This window comes from Sander vitreus, chromosome 8, assembly GCF_031162955.1.
Source record: "Sander vitreus isolate 19-12246 chromosome 8, sanVit1, whole genome shotgun sequence".
Classification (NCBI taxonomy): Eukaryota; Metazoa; Chordata; class Actinopteri; order Perciformes; family Percidae; genus Sander; species Sander vitreus.
Genome location: NC_135862.1, coordinates 20,056,663 through 20,083,387, shown reverse-complemented (window position 1 = coordinate 20,083,387; position 26,725 = coordinate 20,056,663). Strand labels below are relative to the sequence as shown.

Here is a 26,725-nt window from a genome sequence, read left to right as displayed (position 1 = left end):
CGAATCCCCGCGGTAGATTGTGAATCAAGCGACTAGAGAGCAATTAGCTAGCTAGCTAGCTAGCTAACGACAACAACAACTAATATGCTGGAACAAGAAACCTCTCAATAATAAACATACATTTTGAAGCAGTGTAGGGGACCCACCTACTGTTTTTCGCATGCTTGGTACACACAAGCTAAGCAGGACAGCTAACGTTAGCGTTAGGTGATCCGTGGGGGCTTGCTAATAACAAACGTTAGCATGCACTGGAAGGAGGCTTTTCGGGTGGATGCAAGATTGAAACTGTCTGAATCAACGAAAAACGCACCATCTCGAAGGTGTAAATAATTATATATATTATCTCTGAATGACATTGGGCTGGCTATTTCAATATGTAGTTTGATATACATTAACGTTAGTAAACGTTAGCTAACATTGGTAATTGTTGGCTTAGCTAGTTAACGTTACTTGGCTCTGGTGCAATTCATTTAGCTACTGTCTAGCTAGGTAGCTAGTTGACTTGTCGTTTACCAAAACCAGTGGTACGCGGTAAAAGTAGAAGTATGTCGTAAATTTTGGTTGGACTATGAGCTAAACGTTTACTATTTTTATTTATGTATTTGTTTATTTAACAGGGACAATGGACATTCATTGTCCCAGAATTAGCACAATAGCTAAATTTCACCAGCAGTCCTTGAGCAGGCAAATGTTATGATTCAGATGGTACAGAGGATAAACATTATAGACTATGATAGTATACTGGCAGCCGTGCACTGTGTATCCCAGTTCTGTTGTTTTTCTTAAAATAACACAGACATAACTATACCATTTATTCCCATTTTGTTTCACTGATACAGGCTGAGGTAACAGTGCCACCATGTACTCGAGCCCAAACAACCCAATGAAGTCCAGCTGCAACAGCAGCAGCAGCAGCATCACTGAGCTGCTGGGTGCCCTGTGTGACTGCAGCCTGTCTGGGGTGTCATGGAAACGCCGTGCCCTGGGTGGAGTCTCAAGAGAAAGTTTCCGCAGAGCTCTCAAAAAATGTGCCTATGGCGCCCTGCTGTCTAAGCTATTTCAAGATGACACCAAAGGGTCTGCCTCAGGACCGAGTGCCACAGCTAATACACCGCCCAAAAACAAAGTTCTGATGATATGTTTTGACTTGCGGGTGGCAGGGTGCCGAGAGGAAGCAGAGCGTTTGGAGGAGCAGCTGGGGATGCTGTTGGATGGAGCATCCTCTGGCCTAAAGGAAGTAGACGCTGTCCTTGAGCTCTTGGTACATCTAGCTGGTTCGGCACCTCCACCTCCTACCTCTTTCATTAAGGACTATATGAGACGAGAGAGGCCTGTGCTGCGGAGGCCTCAACCCTGGGGCTACCAGAGCGAGGAGCTTCAGAGGCTAGAGGCCCGGGCATGGAGTCTAGTGTGTGGAGAGGAATGGGGGACTTTAGAGAGTTTGTGTGGAACTCAGAAGTTGATGGATGCTCCTCCAGGCACAGGACTGCTGGCTCTGAGAACTAAATTAGAAGTGGAAGAAAGATTTGAGAGGGAGACCAGGATGACGCTGTTTGGAGCACTGCAGCACACTCGCACCTCAGACATAGACATAAGACTGGACCTGCCTCCTGTTCCCAGTAATATTGATGTAACTGGGCTGGCTATACGGGTATGTATTCTATGTATTAGTATCTAAGCTAATACATGTTGTTTAGTTTGAGTTGTTTTGTAATGTTTCCAGGTCAGTTTAAACATAGTCTCGCTTTGCCAGACCCTCCTCCAAAGCGCTCTGCAGGAGAGTCTCCACATAGCATTCGGGGTGGGAGGAAAACCTGCTCTGGTTTAATGGTATTTCTTTAAACCAATCAGAATCGTCATGGGCGGTGCTAAACTCTGTACAAAGCCGCTGCAAAATAGTCGTGTGAGAGAAAACTCAGATTGGACAGATAGTCTAGCCAGTTGTCTCAATTTATGAGCAGTCAACCATAGTCCTCATAAATCCACCAAATTGAAAATTCCAACACAGAGAAAGCTAAAGGAAACGGAAAATACATGCATCCGGCGGAATTTCCTGTAGCACCGGAGCAATCCCGGAAGTGGAACTCGAAGGATATAGACTGCTTTAAACATGCCAGTGGGTTCATATTTGCACAAGTGTTTGATTTAGGTTTAAACCCCAATGTTATGCAATGGCATCATCTGGCTTAATTGTTGTTTCTTGCAGGTTCCCCCATGTATAGATCAGTCTGAGGATGAGGGTTTCCAGTCAGCTTCCAACATGACCCCAGACTCTCAGTCAGAGACCAGCCCCATTCCAGACGTTGATATATGGGAGGCTCTTCGCACGTTTGAGCCTGGAAGACGCCGCTGCTGGGAGTCTGTTGGCTGGTAAGTGACACGTCAGTTGCGCTGTTGATGTCTTCCACTTTTTTGTTTTGTCAGACCAACAGTCCAAAACACTAACCCAAAGATATTTAGTATTACAAAAATCTAAAACGAAGAAAAGCACAATTTTTAAAGATTGAGTCCAAGTGGACGTTTGGCATTTTTCCTAGATGAATGACTTGTGATCAAGAAATTTTCAAAGTTTTTGGAGAAAATCTTTTTGTTGCTTGACTAGTAAATAAGGTATGCAATGTCACAAAACTAAGACAAAAGAAGCGGGTTAGAAAGTAATAGATGGAGTATAACCTACAAAGTCAACAATGATTGGGGAGCTCCATATATAGTTAGTTATGTTTTCAGTTTCACTCTCCCTCTCTGGAACACCAAATTTTACTCAGTTTTCCCTACTAGCCCACCAGGGAAAAGAGAGTCACTCTATCTAACAGAGGGAGGCAGGGAGGCCTTTGACCAGCTCTATCGTCTATGGGAGGGGGAGATGAGGGTGGTCAGCACTGCTACACCTTCTCCTCTCCTCCCGCTGCCCCTGGACTCTCAGGCACTACTGGTATTTGACCTCCTCAACGTCTTGATCGGAGTGGCGTCGACGACCTTCCCTCTCAACCAGGTGCATTTCATTATCTTTATTTATCAGTCTCTTAAATGCAATAAAATGTCGTCGATTTGCTGTTTTAGGGGTCTGTCAGACTGAAGTGATAAAAGTGAATGAAGTGGTAACACTGTGACAGCATACAAGTACTTAAAAACACAGAGAGAAGAGAAACAGAGTAGAATCAATGGGCAATCTGTGCATATGTGATATAAACAAATCCAATTAACTTATAAAAGCATTTTACCTCAAAACAACAAAAAGAAATAAAGTGACAGTGTCAAGCACAGTCAGTTGCCTGACCAGATACATTAAATGATGAGGAAATACAGGAAAATATTCCTAATGCGAAAAATAAAACCACAGGAGAGCTCTTCTGTTGCTTAATTGTTTCCCATTACGTTTTTTTATTTCTCCAGAAGATAGTTATTTACTACCTAAATTGAATCTTTATTTTTTTAACTTCCTTGTAGTCCCTTGTGTTCTCGCTCCCTAGCAGACTTTATCATTCATTAACATGCAGGCTGTTAGAATAGGTGAACACCATACCATGAGCACCTGTACAATCTAATGTAATCAAATACGATAGTTCTGCATCAGATGCCTTTATAATGTTAAAAGCTTTGTTGAAACTGTCAGAGAGGTGTATCAAACTCAAAGCTAATCTTTGAGACTTTGGTTGTAGTAGTGTACAAAATATTGTCTGTTATTTCTGTCCCCCCAGAAGGGTCCTGTCTAGGACCTTTGTATCCAGTTCTCATAAAACAACCATGGAGGGGACAACATAACAAACACCTAATTATGTATGGCGGTCTAATATAATAACAGCACAAACCATGCCCTCCGAAATCACCATGGAGGCGACTCTGACAGCCTCAACAAAAATTCAATATTATAAGCTTTACAAAGACGGTCTTTGCTGCGGGGCTAGTTTATTGGATGTTATTAGATTGTACAGCTATTTATTGTATTTTGTCCACCATCTGTAAATATGTAATCTCCTTCGCAGAGCGTTCAGTTTGATGTCAGACCTGGTGTGTGCGTGTCCGGAGCCTCTCCAGAGAGTGTGTCTCGTCTCTTGGGAGAGTTGGCCCAGTACGGCACCCACTACTTGAGGCTTAGTCGCTTTTCTCTGCCGAGTGCTGGAAAAAAAGGCCTAGTCTTTCAGGTACGTTTCTATAATCCTCATTGATACTGTTGAGACTCGTACTCTGCATGGGACTTTTGTTGTTACCATAGTTGTGATCTTCAATTCAATTAAAAAAGGTATTTGGCCCTTAAGGGGAAATTTGAGACAAGTGAGTTTGCAAACATAAATACACAAACAATCTGAAACACAAATATGATAATGTAATAAAAGAGTTTTAATACACAGGCGTTAATGGCAGTGGCCAAACAATAACCAACACCTTAAAGGCACATTAAGTACAATAGGTAAAAAGGTACAATATGTCAAAAAGTGCAAAAGTACAAGTGCATTTATCAGCTATACTGAAGTGACCATTTCAGTGCTTTTACACCTTCATAGATAATGAAATAAAATAAAAATAAAACATTGTGTTTCTCTCCAAGGCTTTTACAGGTGGTCTACGGAAGTATCTGCATTACTACAGGGCTTGCGTTCTCAGCACTCCACCCACTCTCAGCCTGTTGACTATTGGCTTCCTCTTCCGCAAAGTGGGCCGCCAACTAAGGTTTTTGCCTTTGTGTCTAGTGTTCATTTCATACTTTTAAACCTCAACCTCACCCAGTCGACAGTACAGTCGTGTTTGAGAGAACCATGATGCAAATATCATCAGATCAAAAAAATCTCTTTTAATCTAAGGTACCTGTCAGAACTGTGCTGCGTAGATGGGCCTTTGGGTGCAGGCCAGGCTACCTTCCCTGTGGTGAGTTCTCTTTTATCTGTAAACTGCAATATGTCATCCATTATTGCTGTGTTTAGCCTATCAGATGGGATGTCAGCTCAGTGCCATGTGGCTCTCCTCAGGGTGTTAAACTGCTGTCCTACCTGTACAATGAAGCACAGAATAACTGCAGCAACGAGAACTGCGCGGTCCTCCTGTCGCTGCTGAAGAGCAGCTGTGAACCTTATACACGGTCAGTCACTGCGCTCTCCATACCGACGTGTGTCTTCAAAACAACAAATAATATAACCCAAGGACATGATTTCACTTCATTGATCTATTGATATTTTTTTCAGAGATTGTCAGGACTGGGTGTAACTGTTTTTACTGTGCTTCACTTAGGTTTGTGTCTGACTGGGTGTATAGTGGCGTGTTTCGGGATGTTTATGGAGAATTCATGATCCAGGTTAATGAGGACTATCTCGTCTTCAGAGGTGAGACGACACACACATGCCGTCTTCAGTCAGCAGCTTCTGAAAATGAAAAGCCTGCCCGACAGATTGTCTAGCAGAAAAAAAAGAGGTTTCATTACAGCCTTTATTGCCTAGTTGGATTTCTCCTTGTGTCTATAAAGGATGTCATGAAGTTATTGGATGATAATCAGTGGGAAACAAAATCAGCTACCACAGCTTTGGAGACTAGAGCCATCTCCGCTCAGTAAGCCACAGGGACAGACACAAACAAATAATGTTCCTTTGTTATTTTCAGTTGGTACACCATGCTGGCTGAAACCTTTTTCTGAAATAAATTATTTTTTTTCTTACATTTCTTCTCTTGTAATTGCTTAGACATATCTAGCTGACTTTAAAAAAACAAAAAACAAAAACAATTAATGACTTGGCTGTTTAAGGAGAGCAGAAGAGTGGCATTGAGACAGTGGGAAATGATCCTTGCAAGGCACATACATACAGACCCATCTGTACTCTACAGGAACTGGCTGGCTGACTGAAGATTTAACAGATTTACTGTTTGATATAAAGACACATTCATTTGTTACAGCTCAAGTCAAAATGTTATTGTGAGTGTTGCAATTAAGGCTGCCAATAACAATTATTTTTTTATTCTCTATTAAACTGCTGATTATTTTCTCCATTTACAAATTAATCATTTGGTCTACAAAACAACAGAAAGTAGAAATGAATGCCCATCACAACATCCAAGAGTAAAATGCGATGTCATCAAAAGTCCTGACCAATTAGTCTTTTAGATTTTGTATTTCTTTTTATTTTGCAGAGCTGAAACGATCAATCAATCGACAGAAAATTTGTTTATTATGAAAATTAAGTAATTAAGATAATGATGATAAGTAAATGTAAAAATGCCCAACTTTCTGGATGGTGCAATTTTTCAAATATAAGGATTTGTTGCTTTTATGTGGCATATATGACAGTGAATTGAGTAGGGGTGGAAAAAATAATCGATTCTTAGATGCATCGCGATTCTCTCTAGAACAATTTGATTATCGATTCTGATGAAGTTAATAATCGATTTTGATAATCGAGTCGAGTTGATTTTTATTTAAAAGTTACTGTCTCCAGACAAGTACAAATCAGAAAAACAGAGTGGCTGAAAGAGGATGGGATAATGGACAACAACTTAGAGTTTAGGCAAGAGTGTAGAAAAAAAAAAAAACACACAAAAATGGCCAAAAGGAAATTTGTATATATACACATGATCTGATAAAACATACATAAAATAATTAGGCAAAACACATATAGGCTGTTCATCTACTTTATCACATGACTGAGCCTCTGACATGGAAGATTACTGAGAGAAGGTGACTTTCATAAGCATGTTGAAGGCTTCAGCATGGAATGACTACAAAATAAAAACCTCCGTAGACAAAACATTTCATTAAAACTTGTGTGTGACAAATACTGTATATGTCAAAATCTAAGCTTTGTCTAGCTGCTTTGTCTAGGAAGTGATTAGCAAACTCTGAGTAGCAAACTCAGATTTATATGTATATTTTTTTTAAATCACGCATGGAAATGTACATAAAAAAATTGTTGCATCGATAATCGGTTTAGAATCGAATCGTTGGCCTTGGAATCAAATCGTGAGGTGCCAATCGATCCCACCCCTAGAATTGAGTATCTTTGGACTGTTGGAGGGAGAAAAGTACATTTGAAAATGTGGCTCTATATCAGTGGTGGAAGAAGTATTCAGGTCCTTTTACTTAAGTAAAATACTCATACCACACTGTAAAAATTAAAAGTAAAAGTCATGCATTGCAAATGTTACTTAAGTAAAAGTATGTAAGTATCATCAGGAAAATGTATTAGAAGTAAAAGTACTCAATGCAGAAAAATCCTCCCATTTTATAAACTGGAAACGATCCAAACAGTTCTGTCAATCAACTAAGTGTAGTGGAGTAGAAGTAGAAAGTGGCATGAAAAGAAACGACTCAAGTAAAGTATAAGTACCGCAAATTTGTACTTAAGTACAGTACTTGAGTAAATGTACTTGGTTACATTCCACCACTGCTCTATATCACTATTTTCTGACATTGTATAGACAAAACAAATAACATCAGAAGAAAATCATTGGCAGATTAATCGATAATGTAAATAATCGTTAGTTGCAGCCCTGTATTAGGGAATTGTTTGTAAGCAAAGAATAATCTTGATGAAAGCCTGTTCCCCAAATGAGTACACACTGTAACTGCTTCATTTTGACAGTACTCCATAAATTTGGATTTATATGAATCATTATAGCCTGTCCAAATATTGTATGTCATGCAACACCCCATTCAAGGTCAGACCATCACCTCGGCTTTGTCTGGCTAAGAGGTTCATTTGCTCATCGCTACACCTCATCAACTCCTGCGGTGAGCCTCTGCACTTCTTGCTCCTGCTTTTTGGAGGACACACAAATGTCATTGTTCTCCTCGAAGTCCGTCAGCCAGGGAAGCAATCGGCGGCTAAGCTTTCTTGGCAAGCCGCAGGCTTTCTGTAAAGAGCTCTGGAAGCTCAGTGCATTCATGTTCTCTTATGCTTTTTGCTTAGGATCACTGAGCTAAGCGCTAACAATTTCCAAGTGTTAATTCAAGCGACCAGAGTTTTACCATGCCCCGTAAGTCATACTAATAAGGAAAAGTTTTAGGCCCAGTGCAGGCTGAGTATTACTTTTTTCCTTCAGTTGTGAATGTTGTTATCCGAGGCATAATGGACCAGGAAAACTACTTGGTCTAAATTGTAAAGCAGCATCTAATATGCGTCTTTGGATTTGTGCAGACAAACACTTCTGGGTCCAAGGCTACACTCTGATCTCAAAGGATGTGGAGGATTGTGTGCCCATCTTCCTGAGAGACATTGCCAACGACGTGTATGTCTGTGGAAAGACCATCAACCTCCTTAAGATCTGCTGCCCGCAGGTTTGTTTTGCACATTTAACACATTCACACATGCAGATGAGGGGTCTTATGCAGCTGCATGTTGTGGAAAGATATCAATGCATTAAACTTCATTAAGTCTTAATTCATCAAGTACAGAGATAATCTTTGACTGTTGTTTAAAGTGAATAAATTAGACGTATAAAACGTTAAACCTTAAGATTACCCTACCATATTTCATCTGTTTTTCTTGCTGTTTCAATGTACTGTACTGGCTAAGAGATGCACAGATCGAATCTGCCATCCATGAAATGCATCCACATCCACTCCACAATTATCTACCTGCCATAACATGTTTCTACCCATTTGGAAATCCATACTGCCCAATGGGGATGGGACAAATAATCAATACTGCAACATATGGGGACTAGGGCTCCTGTAAAACATTATCAATACACATGCATCAGTATTGTGATAAATTGTCTTGTGGTACTGAGGCAGAAGTGTTTTCATCATTTTTTGCAAATATTTGAACTCACTAAACTGTTCTGCTCACTGTCACTGACACAGACTTTTTCCAGTTTGAGTCCTGCTTTGTAAAATAACAAATATTGCCATTTTATACATATATATATATATATATATATATATATATATATATATATATATATATATATATATATTTTCCTCCTGTGTCACAGCATTATCGTGATGTATCTAGGGGTGTTACGATTAGTCGATTAATCAATAAGTCGCTCTACAGAAAAATAATTAATAATAGCAACTATTTTGAAAATGGTAACCATTCCCTAGTCCCAATTCCTAAAATGTTTCATATCAAATGTAAACTGAATATTTTTGGGGTTTGGACTGTTGGTCAGACAAAGCAAGATATTTGAAGACGACACCTTTGACTTTAAGAAGCTTATGATCAACATTTTACAGTCTTTTCTAATATTTTATAGAAAAAATGAATAAGCGTTTTAATCAAGAAGAAAATTGCCTGTCATGAAATGAATCATTAGTTGCAGCCCTAGATGGATCAGAAGATATTAGGGCGGCAACTAACAATTATTTAATTTAACCGATTAATATGATTGTTTGGTCTATAAAACATCAGAAAATGGTGAAAAATGTCAATCACAATTTCCCAGAATCCAAGGTGACGTGTCCAAATTGCTCTTTCTTTTTTGTCCGACCAACAGTTTGCTATAATGTCAAGGAAATGACAAGGAAAAGCAGCAAAATGTCACATTTTAGGAGCCGAGACAATAAAATGTTTAGCATTTTTGTTTTTAAAAATAAATCAAATTATTAATCAATGTTCTGTCAATGGACTAATCGATTACATGACTAATTGTTTCAAATCTAGATGATATTCTTGCAATGTCTTGCATATGCCTGTATGATAAAATCAATGTATCATTTTGAGTTACTGTGTGACTCACAGCTCTACTGCCTGCAAAGTACCTGTAGAAAACCCTAAGCTTAAGAGTTATTTTTGTAAATGAATAGACACCCCCCAATTTGACATGTTGACAGGAAGCTTAGCATGCCAGACAAATGGAAAGCTTCAGTGAAGTGTTGTTTTTATGTAATCTAATTGTATTTAATTTCCTCACTGCTCTGTGACTCGCCTGCTGATTTACCAGCACATAATGTTTTTTATGACTTGACCTACCTGACCTAAACCGCAGGGCCCATGCTCCTAGCTAATTGGCATTCTGTAACTACAGTCTTTCTCTGTATGCTAATTTACACTAGTGTTGGGGTCTGTTATTCCTAGACAAACTGCAGGATGGCAATGAACACGTGAAATTGTGTATTAAAAAAAATGCAAAAGTTAAAGGATTGTTGCTAATGTGCTAATTAAAGGTGGACCAGTCTGTTTGTGGCTAAAGAAGATTTTAGGGAAAAAGTACATTATGGCTGATGTTTTGAATGAAACACACAATGCTCTACTGGTGTAACATGTAGGTTCAACTGCAGGGATTAGTTAGTTATTCGAAAGAATTTCCAACAAACAATACGCTATGAGGCACATTGCTTCCTTTTTTAGTAGATAGTACATTTTTGGTTACAAAAGGTACTGGAGCTGCAACAATTAGTCTATTAAAGGTGCACTATGCGTTCCTGCATGACGTTTCTTCTGTTGACGTTCCAAGTAAATTCAAAACAAAACCGAGCAAGCTCGCCCCTCCCCTCATGTTTCTGTAACTGTCATGACTAACTGACTAACTGTCACTAACCTCCACCCCCTTCCCCCAACCATCTTGTCGGTGATTGGCTGGAACGTGTTTGTTGTATTTTGGTGCCTATTCTGTGCCTCTAGTGTTTGTTTGACGTTTACGACCCCTGTGTTGTCTACTGAGACCGGGCTTTTTCACAGTGTATTCAGGGGGCAGGCAGCTAGCGGATCAAGGAGAGATGCCTACGATTTTAGACAAAAATGAAATTGCGCTGAAAGTATGCAGAAACGCATAGTGCACCTTTTTAATCAATTAGTTGATGAACAGAAATAAACACCTTTTTCAAGCAGAAATGCCAAACATTTGTCTCTGATTATATAGATCTTATATGATGGTATAGACACTTTTCACTCTTTCCTGAGGTGTAATAGACCAACTCATCAAGAAAATTATTGGCATATTGTCGTGTTTTCAGATTTTGAGAAAGAAGAGGCTTGGTCCAATGAAGATTTAACAAAAAGATTTAATAACAAAATGGCATGACAAAAAAGTTGTTACGCTGCAGCGGGCTGAATAGCTGTCTCTCCTAACGGACCCACACCTTTCAGTCCCTCTCCTTCCCTACGCTGCTCACTTCGTTCTCCTGGAGATGTGGGCGGTTCCTTAGGACCATTGTCCATTGGTCCTTCGTTGGCGCGGTGACATGTCCATGCCCCTGAGTGCATCCCATTGGATCTCTTCGTTGCCCTCTTAAGGAGGACGTACTTTTAAATTCATGTGTTCGAGGTTACTCTCGGTCATAGATGAATGTCTTATCATGGGGATGTAAATTATTTTCAAGCCACAGGAATAAACATTCTTTGTTCTAATCTAGTTGGCACGCCAGCAGGGGTCGGCTCCAAGACAGATAAACAAAGGGTTTCTTCCTGCCGTGTGACAAAAGAAGGTCTGCCCCCTCTAACTTTTGGAGAGCAGACAGACATGATTTAATTAACTTGAAAAGCTAAGTTTTACTGCTCAAGCGGAATCGGTATGAAAGAGAAGGATATTGATTGGGTCTAACAGTATTGATACAGTTCTTCTGCCTAACCCAGCTGCAGCTTATATCATGAATACATTAAATATTAATCAACAGTGAAAATAATTATGAGTTTCTGCTCAAGAATAAACATTTGGGATCAAAATAAGACATCAGGATTAACTCTTAAAACAACAAAACCTTCTTTTTAGTACTAAATTTCTGTTAACTGTGTCCACAGCACTACATCTGCTGGTCGGAGCTGCCGGTGCCTCGCATTGCTGTCACCTTCTCCCTCCGGGAGGTGGAGGATATTGAGAGGGACTGTGCTGTGTACCGCGGACGCATGGAGCGGGTTGCTAAGCACAGCGCCATCAGCAGGGAGGAGCAAGTACTGATACTCATGCGTTTTGTTTCCTTGCAGTAGCATCTTACTTGTGATGTATTTTTACACATTTTCTTCTCAAGTCTGAGCATTTGTCAATATTGCTGCACTTAAGATATAAGAATGTGTTCCCATGTTAGTAGACATGGCAGTCAACATGGCGTATTACCCTAATAAAGACACCATTTTGTCTCTGCTAGCTTACTTAAATGGATTTAAAAAAATCAAGGGGAGCTGCCTTCCCTGAAGTTTAAGCTCCCTTTAAGACATTAAGATAAGTCATTACACAGGTATTGTCCCTTAAGAGAGAGACAAAGTTTATTTTTTTTATTTTTTTTTTACATAACATGATCCATGATGGGGACCCTGCCCCTCAAGTACTGAGAATTTCAGCAGCGGGTCATTATGATTGTGCAGCTGAAGTCTGGGGCTTGCACGCTGCTTGATTTAGTGTAACAACCTGGTGTGTGTGACCTATATTGTGTGTGTGCTGGCAGTGCTGACTTGCAGAGGTGTGGGGGGAGGAGAGGTGAGCTACAGGGCAGCCGGATAGATCTTTGTTAATGATGATTTCTTGTCTGTCTATTGTAAGGCCCAGCGAGCAGAGCAGGCACGCCAGGAGCTGATCAATCAGGTCAGAGAGTCAGCGGCCAAAACCCTGGAGAGCATCCGCGGTTAGTGTTACACACACACACACACACACACACACACACACACACACACACACACACACACACACACACACACTGCATAACTTTACATACTGCTTGATGTATATGCACTCTCCCGTATAACCCACACTCGCTTCTTGACTACGAGAGTTTCCTTCAGCTCCATTAGTCCCCCTCAGGAGAGCAGCAGAGATGCACAGGGGCAATAGCAGTGAGGAATGCTTTGAGTGGCTTACAGCACTATGGGCTACTGAAATCCTATCATTGCTCGTACAGTTTAGCAAACTCCTCATCACATAATTTCTTACTTCTTACTTCAAAAGATGTGTAGCAAAGTTTGGGAGGGGTGGTGGAAAGTGTGGCCTGATGCTCTATGCGTGTCTTGGCATAGGCATATTTGTTTGTTTGCATGAGGCAGATGGTGATGTTGTTTTGTGTGTGTGCACATGTGAGAGAGACAGAGATGCTATGTGCTTTTCTACGTGGGGGAGGGGGTAAGCAGCCCAGTGTTATCTTTCTCGACTCCTGTAGGGCGCCAGGTGTCACAACGTCTGGCTGAGGAGGCCAAGAAGAGGGAGCGTTTTAAGGAGCTGAAACAGCACCTGGAGCAGGAGCAAGAGGTGTGTGTGTGTGTGTGTGTGTGTGTGTGTGTGTGTGTGTGAAAATATGGTGTGTTGGAGGGAGAGAGACCAAAACAAGACGGTCTTATCGACAATGATCAAATCATAATAAACCTGCAAAGAAATATTATTTACAAAATCACCTTTTAAGTTGATATGGCGAACTTGTTAGCAAACAGTTACTATTTACAAATCTAGCAGACACAGAGCATCATCATTCATTTGGAGTTGTGTTGTCTCTGCCAACACCTAAGCGTGTGTGTGTGTGTGTGTGTGTCTGTCTGTCTGTCTGTCTGTCACCAGTGGCGAAGTGTAGCCACAAAGAGGCAGGAGGAGGATGACTTCAGCTTTGCCAGAGAGCTGAGGGACAGAGAAAAAAGACTACAAGCCCTCGAGGAGCAACTGGAGCAGAGAGCCAGGTCTGACTGCTTTTACAGCCGCTACTAGAGATGTAAATGTTTTATTGACGATTGAGTCATCTCTGTTAAGATTGACTATGTGCACAAACATGATGGGACATCAATTCCATCTGTGCAGGCCGGGTATTTCAGCAGCTGGGCTTGTGCCGAATTTCCATGCAGTTGGGATAATGGCATGAGCAAATGTGATCAGAGTCTGTAATGCGAGCATGGCATAAGTGGATTTTCATAAGATGGCTAAAAGTTGTTAATTAGATCGATGATGTGTAGCTCCTACAGCTTTTCACCCAACCAATTCACAATGGCTTCCTTTACCATTTCTGCCTTGCAGTAGTATAATAATATATATATTATTATATATAAACTGAAAATAAGTCTTTCATTGAGTTAAAAAAACTTATTTTTCATATATGTTTTTACAGGCCTTAACTGATTAATCAATTATAGATTAAAGTGGATGACAATGGGATAAGGAATTTGAATTCAGAGCCTGAACGCACATATTCACACACAAGCATATTGCAGACCAATATGCTTCTCAGAGTGCCTCTTGAGCACATGCACATGAACGCTTATCGAAGAGTAGAAAGAACACTGATTGCTGGATGAGTCGCACTCAAATTTGAATATAAATGATGAGTATTCAAATAAGACATTATTTATAGTATGATGGAATATTAGACTTGTCGGCAGAAATGACATCAGTCAATCTGTGTTTTAGAAAAGTAGCGAATATTATTGTTGGCTATCCTTATCTAAGTTGAGTACTGATATAGCTATCCACTTTGATTTTGGGTATTGCGATTGGCATTTTTCACTATTTTCTAAATTTTCTAAAGGCTAAATAATTCATTGACTAATCAAGAAAAGAGATGAATCGATCATGGAAATAGTCGTTATATACAGCTCGGCATGGCCCTTTCCTAGACATGCATTTACTGCAAGTTGCTTTGGATGAAACCCTCAGCTAGATTATTTACTTGTAACTTGTGTGTTTCTACACTCACATTGTAGGAAGGAGCTGATAGCTCAGTACAGCCGTCTGTCAGAGGATGCAGCTCGCAGAGAGAGACGGGCCATGTGGCGGGTGCAGCGAATGAGACTTGACGAACCCCGGGCTCAGTTCTTCATGCATGACAGGCAGCAGACTCAGGTTTGTAATCTAATAACGCACACAGAGGCCAAGGAAAATATATTAAAGATTTAAGGTAAGAGAAGTAATTTTAACCAAAGCTCTCTTCTTTTCTAGGCAATGCTAGAGAAATATCCTCTAGGCCAGAAGAGACCTCCCATGAAAGTGTTTCCACCTGTTACCTCAGCACAACAGACTGCACTACAACCAACACTGGTATGACAGCACAGTGTTTAAAAAAAACAAACGTAAATTCCCATTTCTTTCCACTTAATTATGCTCAGTGTGTGCTCATTAGCATTGTCTCTCAACAGGAATCTCCCACTCAGCATCTGTCTGAGCAGCAGCCAGCGGAGACTCAAGAATCTGATGGTGTATCACCTGACCCATCTTCACCTACCCTCACCCACCTTACAGTAAACCTCGCACTCATCTCTGAGAACATTGGCATCAATGATTTTCTTCCTAAGTCACCAAATCCTAACAGTCAGCAGGTGGACATCGCCCTACAGGAGATTGGCTCTGACCTACCTGAAGTGTGTCCTACAGCACAGCTAGTAGACTATGACTTCAGTGCCCCCTTTAGTCCACTTGAAGGTATCACGGGTCAAGCCTCAGTCCAGCCCCGACCTCGCTGGGGACCTGCAGTCCAGCCTGACTTGATCCAAAACCATCCCTCTTTTTCTCACATCCCCATTGGAGAGAACATGTCTCAAGTCCAGGATTGTCTCCCCAAAGCCATCCCCTTTGGCCAAGCCTCCAAATCCAGCTTTACTCTAGGCCAGTACACCCCAGAGGAGCTTCAGAATACATCTAAAGCAAGCATTTATGGACATCCCTCTCAAGCCTCGGTGCAGCTAGTAGATGGGAGTGGCTCTATGACAGACAACAAGCAGGCAGAAGTTGCATCTATGATCATTGAATTGGAGAATTTAGAAAGTAAAGAGGCAAATAAAGACAAGGGTAACTCTGTTGAGGCTACAAAAGACAATGATGTGCTTGATGCAGCTTTGTCCACCACACGAGAAGAAAGTGGCAAGGATAATGGTCATTACAAAGCAGTGACAAGTCTTTCTGACTGTGGTGGGATTGAGCCACCTGATGCAAATCCTAACCCAAGCACTCAAGACCGCAGCTCAGATGCTCAAGATAAAGCTGGTGATAATAATTACTTGCCAAATGTTCATTTCCCCAGTGCTCACCTTAAAGCTGGAGAGCTGGTTTTAGATGCCGTTTCCCAGCAGTCTTTACCTAGAGTCCATGGACATTCCTCTGATGCTCGCGTAAAGGTTGGACAACTTGTATCAGAGGTAACTGCTCCTCTTCCATCCCATAACGTCCACGGTCATGCCTCAGATTCCCATATAAAAATTGGAGAACATATTTTGGAAGTTGATGCTTCTCTACCTTCCTCCAGTCTTCACAGTCACTCTCCTGATGCTCACATTAAAGTTGGGGAAAATATTTCAGATGTAGTCGCCCCTCTGCCCTTTCCAAACGTTCATGGCCATAGTTCAGATGCCCACATTAAAGTTGGAGAAAATATCTCAGATGTTGTTGTGCCACTTCCTGCTCCCAGCATCCACAGTCACTCCTCTGATGCTAATATAAAAGTGGGCGAATTTCTGTCTAACATACCTGAAGCAAGACCTTGTGAGAGTAAACATGGGCATGCCTCAGACTGCATGCTTCAATCAGGCTGTGTGGTGTCTGGAACTGAACCCGCCTTGTCTGCTCTACCTAGAAGCTCTTATGGTCACTCCTCAGACTCAGGGTTAGGTGGTGGATGTGTAGTTTCAGGAGAAGAACCCAAACATTCTCCTCTACCTGGCAGTGCTTATGGTCATTCTTCAGACTCGGGGTTGGGAGGTGGATGTGTCGTTTCAGGAGACGGACCCAAGCGTTCTCCTCTACCTGGAAGTGCCTATGGTCATTCTTCAGACTCAGGGTTGGGTGGTGGATGTGTAGTTTCAGGAGATGAACCCAAACATTGTCCTCTGCCTGGCAGTGCTTATGGTCATTCTTCAGACTCGGGGTTGGGAGGTGGATGTGTAGTTTCAGGAGACGGACCCAAGCGTTCTCCTCTACCTGGAAGTGCCTATGGTCATTCTTCAGACTCAAATTTAGGCGTTGGATGTGTTGTGTCCACAACTAAACCACTTCCATCACAACTACCCGGCAGCACCTACGGCCACTCCTCTGATTCAACCCTGGGGGTGGGTTGTGTGGTGTTGGGGACAGAGCCACAAGCCTCTGCACTACCAGGCAGCACCTATGGCCACTCATCAGATTCTTCACTCGCAGTTGGGTGTGTGGTGAAGGGCAAAGGCATCTTAAATCAGCAGAAGACAGACAACAATGAAGATGGTAAAGGTAATGAATAATATCTAGGTGATAAACATTCTGCATTTGTGAGGCACACTTAAGCTCCACTTAGTAAACTTGAGATAGTATAAGATGTTATGTTCTTTAAATCAGGTGTAATTCAGATCAATAAACTTGATCTTGTATTTTCTTTTTTTTAAATATTAGTTTCTATTGCAGCAACTCAAGACTGGCTGAACAACTTGCATACATAGATGAGATGATATCAACAAATAGAAATAAAGAATAAAATAAATAAATTGAAGACACGAAAAAAGACAGAAGTGCTTTTACTCTTACAAACATAGTTCATAATTACTTTTTTTTTTCAATTGCAAGTCAATTGCTGTGATCTTCTCCTTGACATAGACCAACATTTTTTTTAATATATTTTAGAGGTTGTGACTTTGACCCGGAGATAGGTGATTTGTTTTTGTTTTCTATTAAAAGCAAAATCATTAATGGATACAGAAAAAGAGATTCAAATTTGGTATGTTCTTGGGTGGGATGCAAAAAATTAAAAGTGCAGTACTGTAGGTTTTCCCAAAATATATTTGGTAAAAGCCCCCTACAAAGTCACAATCCTCCAACTTCAAGTGAAATTAATAATAGCATATATATTTTTTAAATGCCTAATTTTTACTGTTCATTCAAATGAAGAGACTCCATGTTTGGCTATTTTTTTTTAGTCTATGTCCATTTTAAATGTTTCCTCCCAAATTTCATCTAAAATTATAGTATAATATTTATATTATGTCAATTTTCTTTGATATCCAAACTGTTGTCAGGGGCTTCATGTCTTAGGGCTTGAATATAATACCCTTTACCTTGTCTTCAATTTTCATACAAAGCTAACTTTGCTATTTACATTTAAACTAATACCTGTTTTGTTTTACCGTTGAATTTGCGTCAACTGACATCAACAGAAAAATATTATTACTAAAATATTAATCTAGACTTTGAAAGATAAATATGATCCTTTTTTTGCTCTAATGCATAGGTGTTAATTGTGCCTAAAAATGTCAATGAAAATTGTGTGATGTTAAAATAATTGTTCTACATCTATCTTCAGGTTCTAAGTCGGACAGCCCTGGTGAGCAGCTGGTTGAGTTCATGGGGTCCTGGGCAGCAGGCTTCGGTTTGTCCCCTGGAGAAAAGTCTGAGCAGGAATATCTCTTGGCTTTGTGTGCTCAGTACGAGGTGGAAAAATACGAAGACTGCTACAACCTAATGGGTTAGTTGAAAACATACGACTGGTCAAAGATAATGGTTCATTTGGCACATAGTTAATGTGGGCAATATGATGTTCAAGACATGCACATTTTTGTACATGAAAAGGGGAATTTGGGCAGTCTGGCCACAGTTCTAGACACAGTGTTACTACAAATAATTGCACAGCATCTGAATAGAAAACAGAAGGGGATCCAAAACAGGACCTTGAGGAATTCCACATTTTAACTCTGTAGGAGAGCAAATCAACTTTTAGATAGGAATGCAGTTAGTCAAGAACAATGAGAGGACCAACTATTACAACTGTATGTCCAATAATATCACAAATTAAACTAAAATCTGGCAAAACCAGAGCTTTTTTATTTTCAGAGTGCATATTTTGTATAAGGTTTTGGTTACCATTAATAGTGCCATCTCAGTAGCAGAAGCAGAAACTTTATTTAAAGTCTTATTTCAACACTTCACGTTGTCTAATTTCAACCGAAGTAAAGTAGGTACTGTATTCCAATCATAAAATCAAAGAACAAAAGAAAATAATTTGCTCATAAATTGAATAAAATGAAATAATTTTGTCTCTTAAAATTGATGGTCTTGCTTCTACCTATAACAAATGACCCCAAAATGGGCTGCCCTTTCTTATGGACTGAATTTAGATGAGACTAAACACCTAAAACAAAGTCTAACCCATGCATTTATTAACAAAAAGGGTTATAGCCTACAGTGCCATTAAATGGGCTCCTCTGATCTTGTGATAGTAGCCTGTAGTCTTAATTGAAGAAAATGAACATGTCTACATGGTGAAAGAGTCAAGTTAACTCTGATGTAAATATATGAAATGTGTGTGTGTATGTGTATATGTATATATATATATATATATATATATATATATATATATATATATATATATATATATATATATATATGAAATGACTAAATTAGAAATGAAACAACTTGTGAAATAAAGCAAAACATGTCAAATTGCAGGAAAATGAAAATTATACACCTTACAGCAGTGGAGCTGACTTCATGTAAATTAAAACAAGCCTTTCTAAATGTTCAGAAGAGAAGCATTTCCAGAGGCTGTTCAATATTTCCTCCATCAGCAGGCACAGAGGTTGTATACAAAGCAGTGATATTTCATAAGGGTATTAAATCTGGTTTACGTTTGGGTGGGATGCATTATGGTTCGTTGGAGTAATATCTGTCTTTTTCTCTCTGTGTGTCATGCTGCTATTATTCATGCCAGCTTCCAGGGTCTCCATGAAATCAGTCAGCCAAATACATCTTCCACACTACTGATCAAAGTTAGGGGCCCTGATTATGTAGGTAATATAAATACAGTAGGTGGACAAAATGCAACCCTGCATTAAACACGATCAATTGTGCAGCTATTATGTTTTATTTTTGTTAAGATTGTGTCAGAGAGGTGTTGAATGATCTCTTTGAGATAAATCAACACATTTTAAGACCTTAGTTTTAGGGCTGCAACTAACTATTATTTTCCTTACATATTAATAGTTTAGTTCATGACATTTTAGAAAATAGTGAAAAGTTCACATATTCAAATGTATTGTTTTGTCCGCCCATCAGTCGAAAAACCTAAAGATATTCAGTTTAATATCATAGAAGACTTAGAGAACCAGTGACTTTTGACATTTGAGAAAGTGGAACATTGGGACATGGAAAATTTGGCATTTTTACAAAGAAAAATGACAATCAATTATCAGAATAGTAATAATATTATGAAAATAATATCAAAATGAGCTGCCTGTAAATATGTAATATATAATAAAACCATGTCATACATGTTTCAAACTTATTTTGCATCATCCATTCTAGCAAATATAATACTTGGGTAATAATTTGACTTCTGTTTCTTTTTCATTCAACTTTACATACTAATATATTTTCATTGCACTATTTAAAACAGCACAGCTTTCTACAGTTGTGAGAGTGATATGTATTCAGCAAACATGCCTGTCATCTCTCTTTCCCACAGCTTCATCCCCCGAGTGTCAGCTGCTGAAGCAGGTAACTCGGGGACCCTGGGGCCTTCCTATGGACCCCACACTCCGCAGAGCCACAGACACCACTGTTGTCCAACTCAGCGAAATGGTTTCTCTGCCAGTTCTGATAAAACAGGCCGTCACTACCCCACTGATCACACAGTGAGTGTCTGACTGAATGAAAGCAACAAGAGGAAAGTGTCTGTTTTGTGGTAGAGAGGGATTCAAAACATCACATTTGTGAGCACATTGTTTAGTAGTTATTGTTTATAAGTATGTGTGTTGAGTGTCTGAGAAAGACATGATTATTTTACCTGGAAGCCCCAAACTATGTGTAAGACAAATGCAGGTGTGAGGCTCTCACTGATCTCGTCATTTTTCTGCTACTTCAGGCCACTTAAACTGTAGTTAAGTGCACATTCTGCACTGGAGGAATAATTTAAATTCTTATTACTTTCCATCTTTGTAGGGTCCTTTTTCTGTTTGAAATTCCATCATAACTCCAGACAAGCTTGTCAGTCTTCACCTGTAATGTTTCTGCACACTGTGCAGTTTAGCCTTTGTGTGTAAAGATAGGATTTCTCATCCCTTTATGCACACAGAGGGAGTGGAGTATACATTTCCACAGTTACAGTATCTGTATATATATCTATACATGTGATTACAGTATCGCAGCTCTACATTTTTATTAACGCATTTTGATTCCGACACTGTGAAGTTTGCCAGAGATTTTCAACTCTTATTTTCATATATTCCCTGCTGACTTTTCAGTTAAAGAGAGCCTCCCCTAAATCCCACTGTTAGATAAATGTGAATTGCTTAGGAATGATTTAAAGCAGTGGGAGGGAAGTGAAAAACATCTGTATCTTCCCTGAGCTTTCTCCAGAGCGTATGTCAATCGTCCTCACAACCTGTATCAAATATGCAAGTCAGCATCATTTTTTCAGTCCTGATTCTTGTCTCAGAAGTGTTCCCTCCTTATCTTGGTCATTCTCTCCTCCACCTTCCTTCTCTAGTGTGTCATTGGTGAACAAGGCGGTGGTGGACTACTTCTTTGTGGAGTTGGGGGTGGAGAGACACTTTGAGGCGCTGCGCCACTTCCTGCTGATGGAGGATGGCGAGTTTGCACAGTCCCTCAGCGATCTGCTCTTTGAAAAGGTGAAGCTCGTTCATCTCTATGCAGAAAATAAGGGTGAAATAGAAATATGAAATATTTTTTTATTTATTGTATACTAGCAGAGGACAAGAAAGGACATATTGGAAGGCCAAATGTCCTGGTCTCCCCTTGTATGCATCACAATAATAAAAAAAGGTTTTGCATGTATTTAGTGTTATCTGCCTTTAGCCTTAGAAACCCATCTGAGAGCTGTCATGTGAAAAATAGGCGTTGGCCTAGACGTGCGTGTCACACAGGCAGTGTGTAAGCTCGAACCTGTTAACATGGGAGCCAAAATATAAATGGACACGCCACGCAGCTGACACGCTCACACGACGCAGCCAGTGTGTTAAATCTAAATCTGATGTGTCTCTGTGCCAGTTTTGCCGCACATGATGCATCACTGCTTAGATTCCTAGACTACTTCTGAGCCCATTCTTTCTGGTGGAAATAAGAAGCACAGCCTTTGCTAACACCTTGGTGCAGTTCTGCAGAAACATTCATGTACAACTGTCTCTTGAGGCCCATGAGAGAGAAGGTTTTTGTTCCAGCCAAACACTACACCAGCTGAGCTCACCGATTAGCACACCTTCAACCGGAAAGCGAGCTATCATTGTAATCAACTACACACAGTGTTTGTTTGGAATGAAAACCAGCCAATTTTGGGCCTTGATAGCACATTGGAAAAGACCAGTGAAGAGGTATGTGTAGTCATCCATGTTTGACCTTTGTGTATTTATTTGACAAATGTCTCCTCCACCCAGCTGGGCAGTGGCCAGACTCCCGGCGAGCTGCTGACCCCCCTGGTCCTGAACTCCATCCTCAGTAAGGCCCTGCAGTACAGCTTGCATGGGGACACCCCCTTAGCAGGTAACTTTACCTTTGCCCTGCGCTTCCTCCCGGAGACCTTCCACCCACACGCCCCCGATTCTCTCAACTGTTTGGAGCTCCGCTACAAGGTGAGGCAGTATGTTTTAATGACGTGAGTAACAGTGTGTGTATGCTTGCATGAGTGCGCTTGTCTCAGCATGAGTGGCAGCTTGAATGTGACAACCTGTCATGTCTTGACAAACTGCTCTGGGTGTGGAAAATGAGTGCATCACGCACTTAAACGCACTTTGATTGGAGTTGAGTCTTTTTAGAAGACATGCACAGTGACTAATACTGCACATATTGTTCTGTGTCCTTCACTCTCCTGACTGTTCCCTCTCCTGCTGAATCTCCCTCTTGTACCTTTTTTTCTCATTTCCTCCCCCTCTCTCTGTATCTCTTGCTTCATGTGTTTTTGCTTCGCTCTCTCCCCATATATCTTCCCCCCCCCCGTCTCTCACCATGCTGTGCTCCTATCACAATCCTCTCACCTCTTTTATTAACATCTTTGCTCTCACACCTTTATCCTCCCCTCCTCTCGCCTCATTCGGCATTCCCTCTTTTACTTGTTCTTCCTAAATTCTCGTCCTTTTTCCTCCTCTTTCTTTTACACTCACTCGCTCTCACACTTTCGCACTGTTTTTTGTTTTGTTCCACCACCCCCCCCCTCTCGGTGTCATCTCCCAGGTGGACTGGCCGTTGAACATCATCATCACGGACAGCTGCATGAACAAGTACAACCGTCTGTTCTCGTTCCTGCTGCAGCTCAAACACATGGTGTGGAGCCTCCGCGAGGTCTGGTTCCACCTCAAGAGAACAGGTGAGACGGTGGGAGCCGTCGATACAGGCCCAGCTCAGACTCCACTTTACCTCTGAGAAGGAAGAGTTAAGATTCTTCCTGTTCTGCTTCAACTGTTTATAAAATATTCATTAAGGAGAATGCTGCCATTCCTTTATGTTTTATTAATACAAATCACATCTCCTAGCAGTGGGCTGTTGTAAAACAGTGTGCCTCTGCCTCAGTGGGTTGGGTAGTATTGATCAGTGAAAGCCTGTGCCCAGACTACTTAAAAGGATACCCTGAAGGGAAAAAACAAAGTATTAAGGTATTAAAGGGGATGTAAACCTCAGCGACTAAAACAATATTACTGATCACCAGGAGAACATATAGATGATTACTTAAAGCAACACTATGTAACTCTTAGCTGCAGCTGTAGTTCCAATGAGACAACCTGTAGGGAGACCGAAGCGGGGAAAGTTACACAGTGTTGCTTTAATAATACAGCACTCGGAATGCATTGTTTGACCATGAACAAGACTAACAGGACTACACAATGAAAAAAATGATTGATAATACAATTAACCGAGGTCTGTCTGTATTGTAAGTATAGCTAAGCTACCAAATTATTTTAATGACTAATTCATGTGGCCAGAGTGATCAGGAATAAAGAGGCCAAAGCTATTGATTTAGCAGTGATATGGCACAGAAAAGCGGCAGATCTTCACCTTTTGAATATCTGTAACCAGCAAATGTTTATTTTGAGTCCCTGCAGCGCTGATCATAGCCATTTCTGTTTTCCTCAGCGCTGGTGAAAGGTGCAGGTCGCTCGGTGCAGTTTCGTCAGCTGCAGCTATACAGACATGAAATGCAGCATTTTGTCAAGGTGATCCAGGGATACATCGCCAACCAGATCCTGCAAGTGTCCTGGAGTGAGTTCACAACCAAGCTGGCCACTGCCAACGACCTGGACGCCATTCATCGCACACATGCAGACTACCTCAACAGAGCCATCTTCAGGTGAGGGCTGCAGCTGCATACGTACATGTTACAGTATTGCAATATAATGCTTGCTGTTATCTCTATGCACAAAATAGGTGATGTATTTTTCCTCAATTTATTGCATGGGAGAAGACATGTCCACATGTCCTTGTTTCCCTTGTCTGCAGTACTTTTAAAACTTTTTAGGATTTTGAGTGATCACAGCTTTCAGCGCTCCCAGCGTTTAGCCTGTGAGCGCAGACACAGATAACCTGGTGAACTCAAAGATTGCATCATGCATAAACTACATAAAATAAGCACACGCAGAATACACCAACACACGTAACCTGAGTACACAGAGTGGATTTAAAAATGCATGCGAGTTAAATGGCAGGTCTCTACAGGAAGTCACTGCAGTCTTTCAGCGTAACTTAAAATAATACTTTTCCAATTTGTATTTGGCCCCTCTTGCTAGAATCTGTTGGTGTGGTTGCCTGCATTAAATTGGAATTTTGTAATAACCCACAGTTTCAAAATGTTGTATAAAAGATTAGATTCAAATGTTTGAGCATAAGGGAGTATTTTGTAGTAACCCATAATAGCCGTTTTCTCATATAACACGATCAACAGTCCAAAACCCAAAGATATGAAATGTACTATAATGTATGTATGTATTCTCGGCATGTGTCCCTTAAAATTGGCTTTTTCTTTTGCTAGACTAATAAAATCGACTTATAGTTGCAGTAAATAAAGAGGTGTGTGTGTGTGTGTGTGTGTGTGTGTGTGTGTGTGTGTGTGTGTGCGCAAGTGCAACCTTTTGGGACCCCAGCCCCTTCACATACAGAAGGTGTTCTGCAAACTTTAATATAGACAGCTGAAATCTAATTTAAACCATCAGGGTTTCAAGATACAAAATGCAAACAAGATTCAGGGGAGTGAATTGATTTCTTTAGGCTATGTACAGGCACAGCAAGTAGAATTTGCACTCTCTGCACCCATCATTTCATATAAAATTAATTCAACCTCCTCGTTACGTAAGTTGATTAAAATTCCAGTTGGACGTGAGGCTAACTTTTGAACCTGATGAATGATTTAATCTCATTAGGAGAGGTTGTTAGTATCATACTTCTCTGTGTATAATGTCAGCCCGTCTGAACAGTCATTTTAAAGTTCCTTGTCGTGTTTCTTAAACTTTGCACTCTCTTGCCTCCCCAGGGGTTTGCTGACAGAGAAGGCAGCTCCGGTCATGAACATCATCCACAGCATCTTCAGCCTGATCCTCAAGTTTCGGGCCCAGCTGATAGCACAGCCCTGGGGCAGCCAGCAGGGGGAGGCAGTGCACCCAAGCTTTATTGCCATGCAGCAGTCGTACAACACCTTCAAGTATTACTCTCACTTCCTTTTCAAAGGTAAGCACAGAATATGGTTTATATATCTGTATCAAGTAGTTTGATACTGTGAAATATGGTATGTAAAACTTCTAATTTCAAGCTGCAACATACAAGGGTTGCGAAATTATATCGGATTGAGAAAGTTTGATTTGTAAAGCCTATCAAATCTCTAAATGTGAGGCATTAATTAAGCCATCCAGCCACATTTCAGTGGTTCGGAGAGTAGTTTTTTGCTGTGATGAGGAAATAGGAAAGAAGAAATGTCTAAGATGAAGTCAGGTTCCTCTTTGATTAACATGAGCCGAGGATGATCACTAATGCATCTGGTTCTAGATGAAAGGTAATAGTTTAGACTTTCAAAAAGGCTTAATTATATATAACAGATAAAAACATTTAAAAAAAACTATTGGTTTTATTTTGGAAAATTGAAATAAGCAATGCCTAACTTTGTTTGAATGAGTCTGTATGTGTTAGGATGTTCCCCTTGGTGTGACTAATGGGAGATTAGATCACTAGGGGTTGGGATAAATCAGTAGTTTGGATTTGCTGCAGCTATGTGTTATCTTCATTTAATTGAGGTTTTGCTGGCTTTAATTGTTCTTCCTGTTCATGCTTGTTATTGAGAGATACCCTCCTAAAGCGATTTCAATGTAAGTGATGGGGACACAATCAACAGTCTAAATACTTTCAGTATGCACAGTACATACTTTCCAAACGTATATCTGAAGATAATGAGACTTTAGTTGTCTTAAGGTATCTGGATTTCTTTCAAAGTTGGTCTTTTAAGTACATAGTTCCCTTTGTACATTTCCACAGATAATATCCTAACTGAGCCACAGCAGCGGGATAGCAAAACAAAGAGGGAATGTCATACTAAATAGACTGTAACTAATTCTTAATGTATGTAAAGGTATAGAACGTTTACAAAACAAAGTTACAAAATGCTTTGTTTCTTTTTTCTCCTCTCAGTGGTGACCAAGCTGGTGAACCGAGGCTACCAGCCTCATCTAGAGGACTTCCTTCTTCGCATCAACTTCAACAACTACTACAAAGACTCCTGAGCTGTGTACTGGCTTGTATGTTGTACATGAGCTTAGTGTGAGTACTTGACATAATACAGGCCATTTGTTACTTATCCAATGCACTGTTTACATCTTAGAGTCCCCTGTATCTGTCTGTAAGACAGATAATCAGAAATATATAATACAATAAATGTTAGTGTCTAAAATACATTCAGAAACCCACCTGTACTTTTTATTAGGCCATGAATTTGAAATTAAAATTGTATGCAATTATGCAA

The 26,725-nt window shown here is 40.4% G+C and overlaps 1 protein-coding gene across 2 annotated transcripts; it reads left to right on the top strand.

Moving 5' to 3' along the window:
• The first annotated feature begins 6 nt into the window (after positions 1 to 6).
• tubgcp6 (tubulin gamma complex component 6) lies at positions 7 to 26,488 on the top strand. 2 transcript variants are annotated; one of them, XM_078257395.1, is made up of 25 exons: positions 7 to 320; positions 840 to 1,651; positions 2,207 to 2,370; positions 2,779 to 2,992; positions 3,984 to 4,142; positions 4,547 to 4,668; positions 4,800 to 4,863; positions 4,965 to 5,074; positions 5,224 to 5,315; positions 8,118 to 8,257; positions 11,664 to 11,813; positions 12,400 to 12,481; positions 13,010 to 13,098; positions 13,402 to 13,517; positions 14,532 to 14,670; positions 14,767 to 14,865; positions 14,964 to 17,016; positions 18,086 to 18,247; positions 20,243 to 20,411; positions 21,266 to 21,407; positions 22,170 to 22,364; positions 22,963 to 23,095; positions 23,860 to 24,073; positions 25,250 to 25,443; positions 26,395 to 26,488. In XM_078257395.1, exons 2-25 carry the CDS (start codon positions 860 to 862, stop codon positions 26,484 to 26,486), a joined length of 5,886 nt encoding a protein of 1,961 aa, XP_078113521.1. In that variant the 5' UTR covers positions 7 to 320; positions 840 to 859; the 3' UTR covers positions 26,487 to 26,488. The 2 variants fall into 2 exon arrangements, with proteins under 2 accessions (XP_078113521.1, XP_078113520.1); XM_078257394.1 differs by having other exon boundaries at positions 14,964 to 17,022.
• Positions 26,489 to 26,725: the final 237 nt, after the last annotated feature.